Here is a 12,744-nt window from a genome sequence, read left to right as displayed (position 1 = left end):
ATCTTTAAACATTTTCTTATTTTATTATATTTTGTTTGTTTGTTTGTTTCTTACATGGGCTGGGGCCGGGAATCGAACCGGGGTCCTCCGGCATGGCAGGCAAGCACTCTTGCCCGCTGAGCCACCGCGGCCCGCCCAGTGCTAATGACTTTGAACTCAACCCTCTCTTGGTCAAGGAAAGGACTATGAGCATAAAAGACTGGCTTTCTCCTTGAAACCAGAAAAACACTAATTTAACTGAGCTAAGAGTAACGAGATATTCAGATACAGATTGGAAGAGGGTGTACAGGACAGCCATGGCTGGGACCCACACCCAGGGGATGCGCCCAGCAGCCCAGTGGGCACTCTGGTGTCAGGGGCGAGTCCTGATTCCATGGGCTCGGAGGAGCTTCGCAGCCCAGGACCTCTGTGTCAACTTCCAGGCACTGACTCAGGACAAAGCAGAGAAGATCATCACAAATAACCAGGTCTGCGATGGCTCTGCACAGGCATCAACAGGAAAGGGTAATCACCGGGACTCTCCCTGCTCCGGGGACCGGTGCAGCACCACCACTTTCTTTACGGGGTGACACAGCCTCACACAAGGCTTAACATTTTCATTTCTAAGTTTTAAAAGAGGCTGACTTAAAAAGAGATAATTTGGGGGTAATAAACACTTCACTTTCTATCTGTGGGACTCCTAGAACGTATTATTGAAAACATATTCAGTGATTAATAAAAAGAGTAACTTTAGATATTTTCTAAACAATTCTGGTGAAAAAAAAAATCCTTTTCCCAGGGCTTCAGTTTTATGTGATTACACAGTTATGTCTTCACCTATTTTTAAAGTTTCATTCAAAATATTCAATATATCAGAAAAGAAGGAGAGACTAGACAGTTATACTTTATTCAACCCAGAGTGTATGTGCTCTGCAGGGACTAAGCCACCAACAGCTAACACGGTACCAACAGGGGAACTGACTCAAGAAGCAAAGAAGGGAACTGCCAAGATACAGCTCTTTAAATGTTCAAATTACAACTAACAAGATTAGTTCATTTACAAATCCCATCTGCCATAAAGACAAACTGATTATATATACACTCTCACAAAGACTGAAAGGATGACAAAGAAGAAACTTCTATTCTGCTTTATTTGGGGCTACAACAGAACTTTGAACTTTCTCGGCTGATACTCACAGATTTCCCTTTGGGTAAATTCCCTTCACAGGCCTGCTTGGAAAGATCCTGTCGTCCAATAAGGAGGCAAACAGCTTCTGGCCAGTCGGAGGCAGGCTGCTCACGGCAGTGATAAATTGCATCTCTGATGGGAAGAGCAATTCCAAAGGGGAGAGTCTCCAAATCCCTTAAAGTGAATCCTTAAGGTGAAAGGGAAAGAGAAAAATTTTAATTTGCCACTATCCCAATTATCCTCTTGACTGAATTAGTACATATCTAGCCTTACAAATAAGAGAGAAATTCAATTTTATTTACCACACTACTGATTTAATGACTTAATATGAGGGATTACTATAATAGATCTCTTTAAAAATTCCAAAAGGATTAGTATCCAAAAAAAATTTAGAACTAACAACTGCAAGGAAAAAAACAAAGATCCAATAGGAAAACACTAAGAATAAAAAGACAGTTCCTAAAGGAAGAAGTACAAAAAGCCGACAAACATATGAAACATTGCTGCTCTACCCAATGAGCGATCAGGGAAACCAAAACCACCAGGCACAATTCCACGCCCCTGACACACTTTCACCTACTGCTGGTGGGGGTATAAACTGGTACAAAAGCTTGGGAAAAGAGTTCACGTTAATTAGTAAGGCTGAACAAGCGCTGCTCCCACTCCATGTTCTGTCGATGGACACAAAGGCGCGTGGGCACATGTGCACTGGGACACACATGAAAATACCACGAGCAGCACCGTTAACCAATGGCAAAAGGCGTGGGGGACAACACAGCTGCCGATCATTAGTAGAATGAATACGTTCTGGGACGTTTAAACACTAGGAGGGAAAATAAATGACGTACAGCAACGTGAGTTTACATGGATAAATCTTTGAAAAATAATACTGAATGAAAGAAACACAACATGTATTTATATCTATATATCTAAAATACTAAAACATCACACTAAGCAATGTAAAAGGACAGTAAGACTATAGAGAAAAGCTAGAGAAGGTAACGCACACTTCCAGCGGCGCCCACGCAGACAGCAGAGCCTGCCCTGGGAAAGCCCTGTGTCCCCGGCAGGAACCACTGCACCAGCATTCCTGCACCTTTACCCTACAGCCTAAACACTACATGCTACACATTCTTTCACAGGAATACCATATTTCATATTTGGAATGTTTTTAACCTTCAAGGTAATTAAAATTTATTTTTCCAGTAATGATGTTCCAAATTTTGTACTACTTATGAAGAAAGTTGATTAATTATTCAGGCAAAAATGGTTTTTATATGAAAATAAACTTTTATTAAATATTATGAGATAAACAAATGGACAGAATTTGGCAATTATAAACTATGGCAATTATAGTTTTCAAGAGATTATAGAAAGAACTGTGAAGAACTAGATTATATAGAACATTTTATAGATGAGAATTCAAAACACATTGTTATATTTAATAAAGTGTTACTCAATTTTTAAAGTCTATTCTACATTATTTTTTATATCTTCTTTCAGTAATTTTTAATTTTGCTTTTTTAGTAATTTTTTGAAGCACATTTTCAGTATTTCACTCTTTAAAAACTAGGGAAAGCAAAAAAAGCCGAGGAGGTGCAGGGTTTAGGAACAGAGGATGGAGAACTATCTTCCCCTTTTTCTCTTCTTTCCAGCTTAATATTAATTTTGGTACCTAAAATCCATAGCCTGCATCTTTCAAAAGACGGTATGCTTATACAATTACCTCACAATTATTATTATAGTTTACCAGAAATACTCATTTCTGAGATTGAGAGTCACAATGGCCTCAAGTTTGAGTGTGCAGTGACTTGAGTTCTCCATTCTAAGGCCAATCTACACAGCCACAACCCTGACAGGTCAAAGGTGAACAGCAATTAAATATTTCCCTCTGAGCACTAAAAAGCTGGAACTGCAAACAACAGACAGAAACTGAGAAGGACAAGAAAAGGAAGTCTGGCCTGGGGGGCATTAATGGCAGGCCAGGGGCACCCCCTCCCGAAGTGACTCAGTTCTAAGGGAGGAAAGAAGCAGGGTCCGTTTAGGTGTCCCAAGTGGAAGAGGGGTTCCTCCCTTTCATTTCAAAAAAGCATAAAAAGTAACAAAGAAACTCGTACCTACATTAGTCATCCAGACAACTAATCTTTCAGCTAGACTAGAAACGGTAGAATGCTTGACACTAAATCTAAAAGGAAAAATAACAGTTACTACACAGGTCATAAGACATAACACTGTATTACACTTTTAATATGAAAACACAATCTGAATGAAAGTCACCTGTTTTCCTCTTGTTCTGCCTTTGACTTCTGGGGGGCTAAAGGCAAACAAAACCAAATTTTAATATTCTGAAAGTCATCATGCTAAAGAAAAACATGTAGCAGAGATTTAGAACTAAGAATTCACCAAGAAACACCTCTTAAGGATAATAAAGTAAGTATTCCGGCAGGTTGGAAAATTAATTCCCCTGAGACCTTTTTTTACATTGAAAATATACTATTTTTCAGAGCTGAGCGATTCTGTCTCTGAAAATGAGCTGCAGACTACAGGCGAGAACAGGGCTAGACTAAGAAGCAAGATGCGGCCTCTGAAGCAAACTGATGAAACTTTTAATTTATTTCAACTCTGTTACTAACATTTGTAAAAACTGGTTTTGGAGGGACCTAGCATTCCACCAACTTACCTAGAGTTATTCTGGATAAATACCGTGAGGCTTCATCGCACACAGAGCTCTCGTCTCCTCGTATGTAAAGTGCAATGCTCTGCAGGAGAAGAGTGATGCTGTTCACAACTCAGGTGCACCGAGGTAACATTTTCATACAGGCAAATTCACCCGTTTTGGGTGCAGTTTGATGGGGGCTTTCGTATTTTTGTTTGTTTGGGGCATAAGCATGGCATCTATTACCACTGATCCTGACTAGTATGGAAATAAGGTGGTATAAAGTACATTCTTTTGGGCATGAAGCCGTCACAGACGGGTACTGAGTGCGAGTGAGGAAGACAACAGTGGCACTGGGTTGCAGGCCTTCCCTCATTACTCCTGCCCGTCCACTCCTCTTGTCCTCCTGTCAACTGCCCTTACGCTCTCTTCTGCATGGACAGAGCACATTACTCTAGCCCACTCACAGAAAAAAACACAGAGGCTCTTTCCTTCCCTGTAGCACTCTATACTCTGATGTTTTGATGGCAGGCAAATCACCCCTACTAGGGAGGCTTGTTTTCAATTTTACAAACATTCTCGGCTCTCCCCACCTGGGGTCCACTAATCTGTGTGAAAGTTTGCTATTTCTTCTCTTTTAAGTGATATCACACAGTTTGTTTTTGTTTTTTTTGGGGGGGGGGTTTGTCCCTAGGAACCTTGCTTATGTCACAGATCAAAATATTTTCAAGGTTCCTCCATGTTACATGTTACAGCCCATCTCATAACTCCATTTTTTTTATGTCTAATATTCCTTTGTGTACACAGACCAAATTTTGTTTATCCATTCATTTGTTGATGGACCCTTGGGTTGTTTCCACTTTCTGGCTATTGTGAATAATGCTGCTGCAAACACTGGTGTACCAGTATCCGTCAACAACACTATCTTCACCTTCTCTGCGTATACGCCTAGAAGTGGGATTGCTGGATCACATTCTAATTCTTTATTTCACTTTTTGAGGAACCACCAGACTGCTTTCTACAGTGTCTGCACCATTTTACACACCCACCAACAATGCACAAGAGTTCCAATTTTTGCACTTTCTCTCCAACTCTCATGATTTTTACTAACAGCCATGTGTGTGGGTATGAAGAAGTATTGTGTTGTGGTTTTGATTTGCATTTCCCTAATGGTTAATGATGTTGAGCATCTCTTCATGTGTTTACTGGACATATGTATAACCTCTTTGGAGAAATGTCTATTCAAGTTTTTAGTTGGGTTGTTTTGACTTTTTTTGTTATACTGTAAAAGTTCTTTATATATTTGGATATTAAAACCCTTATCCAATATATGACTAGAAACTATTTTCTCCCACTCTGTAGGTTGTCTTTTCATTTACTGGATAATTTCTTTAAGCACGCAAAAGTTTTTAAGTTTTCCCAACACCATTATTGAAAAGATATTTTTTCCCCACTATATCTATCTAACAACCTGGTCAAAATTCAGTTGGCCATAGACGTGTGGGTCAGTCTCTTGATTTTCAATTCTGTTTCACTGCTCTATTTGTCTATGTTTATGACACAACCATACTTTTGATTTCTGTCACCTCGCAACACAATTTAAAATTAGCAAGTGTGAGTTCTTCAAGTCTGTTTCTTTACAAGATTGTTTTGGCTACTGGGGTTCCTTGCAGTTCCCTATGAATCTGAGGATCATTTTTTTCATTTATACATAAAAAGACTACTGTAAATTTTGATATGAATTACACTGAATCTGTATATATCCTTGGGTAATACTGACATTAATATTAACTCTTCCAATCCATTTATGCAGGTCTTCTTTAACTTCCACAGTTCTGAACTGTGGCAAACGTACAATCATGGAACCACTACCACAATCGTGATATAGAATACACAGCATAGCAAAAAAGCTTCCTCCTGCTCCTTTGTAAGTCAATCCTCTTCCCTATACCTAGAGTTGCAACCAACTAACCTGTCTTCTTTCCCTCTACTTTTCCCTATTCTATAATGTAATATATGTGGACTGTAAAGTACATGGAATTTTGTCCTACTTCTCTTACTTGGCATAATGCCGGGACTGATCCACGTTACCGCATGTGCCAGTGGTCTGTTCCTCTATGTCGCTGAGCTCTATACTCCACTGTACAGATGTGCCAAACATTGCTTATCTAGTCATAAATTGATAAGCATTTGAGCTGCTTCCAGTTTTGGGCAATTGTTTGTATAGTTACTATAAACCCTTGACATACAGGTCTTTGTGCGGCATGTTTCATTTCTCTTGGGTAAATATCTCGGAATGGGAAAGCGTGGTAAGTATATTTGAATCTTACAATAAATGGCCAGTTTTCCAAAGAGGCTGTCACATTTTTGCAACCCCAACAGCAATGCACGAGAGTTTCAGTTGCTCCACATCTTTACAAGTACTTGGTTTTTTTTTTTTCTTTTAGGCCTTCTAATAATCTATTATATACTATCTAGTAGCTTCTCACTGAAGTTTTATACTATGCTCATTTACCTTAAACAGAAAAAAAAACCAAACTGATTTACACAACTAAAGGCCCCTGTACTGGGTTCAAAGGGCATGCCCCCCTCAAATGCCAGTACGTGACCTTATTTGGAACAAAGGCCTCTGCAGATGAGTCCAGGTAAGGGCCCCAGATAACAATCACGGATTCAATGGCAGGTATCCTTATAAGAGACAACGGCGAAGGCACCCAAAGACCCAGATAAGATAGCCATGTGAAGATGAAGGCAGAGCCATGGACAGTAGGGACTTCCAGGAAGTCCCAGGAGTGATGAGAGAGGCACAGAGAAGATGCTCCCCTAGAGCCTCCAGAAGGAACCAGTCCACTAGCACCTTGACTTCAGGCTTCAGCCTCCACAGCTGCGAGAGAATAAATGTTTGTTGTTTTAAGCCACCAAATGTAGTACTCTGTTACAGTTCCCTTGGAAAACTACTACAGTCATTCTCTAGAGCTAAGGTAATCATTTACATTAGGTACCTACTTAGACACACACAAAGGTTTCCATTTAAAAATCAAACCATCCACATCACAAAAACATATTTCAAAAGTGCTGATTTTCTCAAATTCATTTTCTGTGGTAGAAAAATCTAACGCAATATCCGAAAAAGCTACTGGAAATAATGAATTTAGCAAAGTTGCAGCATTCAAGAGCAATATAAAAATATCAGTTGTATCTCAATGAAAAAAATCAAATTTTAAAATACAACATCAAAAAATCTGAAATAGTGAAGCACAAATCTGACCAAAGAGGCGACACTAAACACTGAAACGTGAATCTGGACCTGAATCTCATACCTCACAAAAAATGATTTAAATGTAAACATTTAAATTGTAAAACTTTTAGAAAGAAACAGGAGAAAATCTTCATGACTTGGAGCTAGACAAAGAATTCTTAGACATGACAGCAAAACCATAGTCTATAAAAGAAAAAATTGATCAATTTGTCTTCATCAAAATTAAACACTTGCTCTGTAAAAGAAAAAGTGAGTGAATAAAAAGACAAGGTACAGACTAGGAAAAAATATTTATAAACCAGTATGGGAGGACAGTTTCCACCTAGAACTTTCAAGGTTTAACAATAAAAAAATGATCTTACTAGAAAACTGGAAAAGGACATAAAGAAACATTTCACCAAACAGGATATATAAGTAACAAGCACATGAAAACATGTTCAATATTGCTGACCATTAAGGAAATACAAATTAATAAACAAGACATTATTATATATCTATTAGAGAGGCTAAAATCAAAAATCAAAAGAAGACCCTGGCAATGGTATGGGGAAACTGAGTCTCTTACATTGCTGGTGGAAATGGAAACTAGAACAGCCACTCTGGAAAGTAGTCTGGCAGTTTCTTAAGAAACTAAAGATCCTTACTAGGTGATGCATCAATCCCACTTCTGGGTTATTAACACGAGAGATAGGAAACATGTTCACACTGAAGTCTACACATGGGGCGGGCCATGGTGGATCAGCAGGCAGAATTCTCGCCTGCCATGCCGGAGACCCAGGTTCGATTTCCGGTGCTGCCCATGCAGGAAAAAAGTCTACCCTGTGAAAACCGGACGCGGCCCACAGCTGTCAGGATGACACCTGGGGTGCACCCACACAACAGACACGACCAGGTGATAAAATGCAATGAACTCGTCATACACATGACCTGTGATGAATCTCAAATGCATGTGGGAATTCGGGGGGGGCAGTGCTAGCTTGAAAGGATTATGTGCCCCAGAAAAGTTATCCTGATCTATCCTGTGGAGGGTGCCCTTTCTCTTAATCCCTATTCAGCACTGTAGGTAGAGTACTCGATTAGATTATCTCCATGGAGACGCAGCTCACCCAATTGTGGGCATTAACCTTTGATTAGAGGGAGAAGTGACTCCACCCATTCCAGGTGGGTCTTGATTAATTTACTGGAATCCTTAAAAAGAGGGGATCATTTTTGAAAAAAGGTTCAGAGCAGAACCACAGAGCCCAGGTAGCCAGAAACCTTTGGAGATGAAGAAGGAAACGTTCCCAGGGGAACTCCATGAAACAAGAAGATTGGAGAGGAAGCTAGCAGAAGTTGCCCTGTCCGCCATGTGCCTTTCCAGCTGAGAGAGAAACCCTGAACTCCATCAGCCTTCTTGAACCAAGGTATCTTTCCCTGGGTGCCTTAGATTGGACATTTCTATAGCCTTGCTTTAATCTGGACATTTCCCACAGCCTTAGAACTGTAAACTTGCAACTTAATAAATTCTGCTTTTAAAAGACCATTCCAGAGTGGGCCAAGGTGGTTCAGCAGGCAGAGTTCTCATCTGTCATGCCAGAGACCTGGGTTCAATTCCCAGTGCCTGCCCATGAGGGAAAAAAAAGGCCATTTCATTTCTGGTATCGCACTGGGGCAGCTAACAAACTAGAACAGGGGGTGATGGGACTGCTCTGTATCCTAATTATAGTGGTTGTCACCTCAATCCACATGTGTGTTGAAATTCATGGAACTATAAATACAGAGAATAGTCGATTTTAGTATATGATAATTAACAACAACATGGGCAACCATCTGAATACGTACCAAGACCACAAGTCTGCTTCTCTTGCAGATTCCAGGGAGGTAAGGGTAGGGTGGCACTTCTTCGCCCTTCAGACAAGAACTCACCCACTGATAAATGCTTGGTGGCTCAGCCATAAAAAATGATGGATGATGCATAAATCCTGTTTGACCTTTATAAGTGGATGTGTTTGTAAAGATACAAGAATACATTAAGTCAGTAATAAAAGGGAAAATGATCAAAGTACTAAACTGTCATTTCAAAACAATAACATTTTCTCCATAGTCTTCAAAATGCTTCATGTTTTTAGACACAGTATATAACTGACTATATCACTATATGCAGAATTTTAATGACTACTATTTTATTGGATGGAAACGGAAAATTACTATGTCCAAGGCATATAAAGAACCTAACCAAATCTGTCTGGCCTAGGCCTAGAAATGAGAGCACAGAACTGGCATGCAGACTCGGCCCTGCTCTAACAACCGGACCCCACCCTTCAGTCCATAAGCTGAGAATCCAGGACAGGCTGTAGTAAGAGAAATTTTCTGTACCTGCACTGTCCAATGTGCTTACCACTAGCCACGTAGCTATGAAGCACTTCAGATGTGGCTAACCCATTTTAATTTTAATTCATTTAAATTTAAACAGCCACCTGGCTACTGCCTGCAGTATCAGACAACACAGGTTCAGGTCAAAGAGTCTCAGCCCTGGAGGCCCTGGAAGCCCTGTTTGAGCTCCACAAGTTAGGTCCTAGGGATGGGCAGAGCTCTCCCCATGAACTGACATACCAACGAGCTAGAGCAAGTCAGAGACCAAGCACTACACACTAAGACATGCTGGTGGAAAGACACTGTTCTGACTTAGAGGCTAATGGTAAGAAACGCATCCCTTGTGATTCACCGAAAGAAAGACGCAACGGTCACCCCACTGTGCAGGAAATCTCTAACACCAATGCTCACCCTGATCAACTGTGCACACCTGCCCAGCAGCCCTCACAAGGGTTGGGAAGTCTCTATAGTAATGATCTACATAAGGCTCCAATCTCAAGTCCCTAAAAACAAGAGCATATGAAAAAGGAAATGTCAAGGAAGGTATTATAGACCTATCCCCCCAAAGGGTTAGAAGGATTCATCAGTTAAACTTTTCAATTTTGAAAACTTCCCCATGAGAAAGAAGGTAACCAAATCTAGCATCTTCCACTTGTGGACTTACAATGCCCACAAAGTTGACAAGTGCAACACGCCTTCCCTTTGCAGGATGCATTTCACAGAGGTGAAACTAGAGTGAAAGAACTGGGTCTGATTTCTCCTCTATCATTTATCAATTGTGCGATCTTTGGCAACCACAATTTTTTCTACTAGTAAATGGGGACCAGTGAACTCACTCTGAAGTTTTAAAGAGCAAGTAGGAGAATATACAAGGAAAATACCTTATGAACTGTAACACATTATACAAATGTGTTACTTATTTCAGTCAACTTTGGGTTTAGAAATTATTTTGATTACAAAACAATTTTCACAATAGTGATTTATCAAAAGAGAAAATGACCATGAATTAAAACTACCTGTCTTAGAAAAAAATTCCAGTTTCTTTGGAAAGATCACAGAAATTAGAAAACGTGCTATAATTTCAACTCTGAGGTTGACATTTCAATTCAAAATCAACTTTCTCTATCAAGGGTCACAAAGTCTCAAATACCAACCCAAGCATGACCTTTAAAATTCAGTGCCAAACACCACAAAGGTGCCAAAAGGCCGATAAAACACATTAGAATAAACCCCTGTGGGTGCCTGAGAGACCAGAAGGGCCACAGGTGCAGCAGGGAAGCTCAGAGCAGAAGCCCACACCTGGCAGAAATCGCGCAGGTGCCCGTGCCGTCAGTTCTTACCAACCCACCTTGGTAAGGGACATGGAAACAGACCTGCGCAGGTTTTCTTGCAGCTAAAGCAGAGACCCTGATACCACCTGTGCTTGACAATTTATATATGAACTTATTCTACATTCTGCAGGTGTTATTCTAGAACCTCAACAGCGCAGCCAGTCCCCGGTCAACAAAAAAAATCCGAGCCAGTCATCCCCCTGCTTAACACACTTTCGTGACTCCAATAATCTTAGGACGAAGATCTGAAGCCCCAGCACGGTCCAGAAGGTCCTTACATAGATGACATCATCACATAATTCTGTAGTTCATTAAAAACGCTCTGTTTCTCTGAGCAGGTAGACCTCAGAAATTTATTTACAAGGCTCTTATATGATATTCATGGATAAGAGCGCTTCCTCTAAGGACCTCTTGGTGGTATCATCTACAAAAGAATGCTTACCTTGCTAACTGAACGAGAAGGTCAACAAGTGAGCGAATACCTTCTCCCATCAGAGTGTTCAACTTAAGTTCCTCATAGACAAGGTGAAGGACAAAAAAAATTGCAGGTATTTGAGTGAAGAGAAGGGTCGAGGAGTCCAAACTCAGATTCTGTGAGCAATCCTCCTCTTTCACGTGTGAAATTTCCAAAGGGCTCAGACACAAGGATCTAGTCAAAAGATGGGACTCAACATGCTGATGGTAGTCTGAATTTAGTAAATATTCCCAGTCCTAAGAAGAAGAAAAAGGGCATTAATTTTTTAAACAATGCTGCTTTGTAATATCACCATTAAAAAAAAAATCCAAATTCACTTATATCAACCAAAGTTCCACTTTCACAGTAAGTTGTGTGATCTCAGAATATGAAAAGTCCCAATGCTGACAGAGAAGGACCAACTATGAAAAAGGCAAGCAACTTCCAGATGCCAGAGATAAACATTAACACAAACCACCTTTAAAAACCATTGGAAAAAAAACCCAGTAGAGCCCTCTTAGGGAAGAAACTTTGGGGGAAGAATCCTACGATTTAGATAAGATTGTGAGAAAAAATTCACGACCACCTTACACCTTATTTTATAAGCCATGGTCACCAAATGGGATGTGGAAAGTAGAGGCAGGGGTAGTAGCCACCATAGCAGCCCAAAAGTCGATATATACTTATCACTCTCCACATTTATAAAATGCTGGGGGCGCCAATATAATCTAATAAGCACCTGAATTTTATATTCAGACTGACTAAATCTTCCAAAGTGTAGGGTCTGTTGTGGTTTCTACCTGTGATTTACACCTGTGATTTACTGTACTGTGATCAGAGAACATGATCTGGGTACTATTTCCAGATATTGCAATGTATTGGGTTTTTTGTGATACATAATAGTGTGTAATTCTAGCTTAAAAACTCTTACCAGATACATACAGAACTAACCAAAAAAGTAAAACTGATATATTGGACAATCAAAATATAAACCTTCTGCTCATCAAAAAGCACTGTTAACAGTACATACTGGGAGAAAATAGTCACAATACATGTACATGACAAAGAACTCAAATCAAGAATACATAAAGAGCAAGTGAACTCACTGCCCTCCCCCAACGTGGGACATGACTCCCAGGGGTGTAAATCTCCCTGGCAACATGGGACAGAACTATCAGGATGAGGCAGGACCCGGCACCAAGGAACTGAGAACGCCTTCCTGAGCAAAAGGGGGAAGAGACAAATGAGACAAAACAAAGTCTCAGTGGCTGAGAGATTTCAAACAGAGTCAAGAGGTTATCCTGGAGGTTATTCTTAAGCATTATATAGCTATTCCTTTTTAGTTTATGATGTTTTGGAGTGGCTGGAGGTAAGTAATTGAAACTGGTGAGCTATGTTCCTTGATTCTTGAAGATGATTGTATAATGATATAGCTTTTACAATGTGACTGTGTGATTGTGAAAACCTTGTGTCTGATGCTCCTTTTATCTACCTTGTCAACAGACGAGTAGAATATATGGAATA

The 12,744-nt window shown here is 40.1% G+C and overlaps 1 protein-coding gene across 1 annotated transcript in view; it reads right to left on the bottom strand.

Moving 5' to 3' along the window:
* Positions 1-12,744, bottom strand: part of ANAPC1 (anaphase promoting complex subunit 1) — a 115,689-nt gene that overhangs the window by 61,515 nt on the left and 41,430 nt on the right. The window contains exons 19-25 of the mRNA XM_077133718.1: positions 11,209-11,477; positions 9,847-9,938; positions 8,905-9,053; positions 3,849-3,927; positions 3,446-3,482; positions 3,286-3,353; positions 1,177-1,355 (exon numbers count right to left, since the gene is read on the bottom strand). Coding sequence (XP_076989833.1) covers positions 1,177-1,355; positions 3,286-3,353; positions 3,446-3,482; positions 3,849-3,927; positions 8,905-9,053; positions 9,847-9,938; positions 11,209-11,477 — 873 coding nt within the window. The remainder of the gene's footprint in view (positions 1-1,176; positions 1,356-3,285; positions 3,354-3,445; positions 3,483-3,848; positions 3,928-8,904; positions 9,054-9,846; positions 9,939-11,208; positions 11,478-12,744) is intronic.

Source organism: Tamandua tetradactyla, chromosome 17 (genome assembly GCF_023851605.1).
Source record: "Tamandua tetradactyla isolate mTamTet1 chromosome 17, mTamTet1.pri, whole genome shotgun sequence".
NCBI lineage: Eukaryota > Metazoa > Chordata > Mammalia > Pilosa > Myrmecophagidae > Tamandua > Tamandua tetradactyla.
The sequence above is the reverse complement of the archived record's forward strand: the minus strand, read 5'-3'. Positions and strand labels throughout refer to the sequence as shown.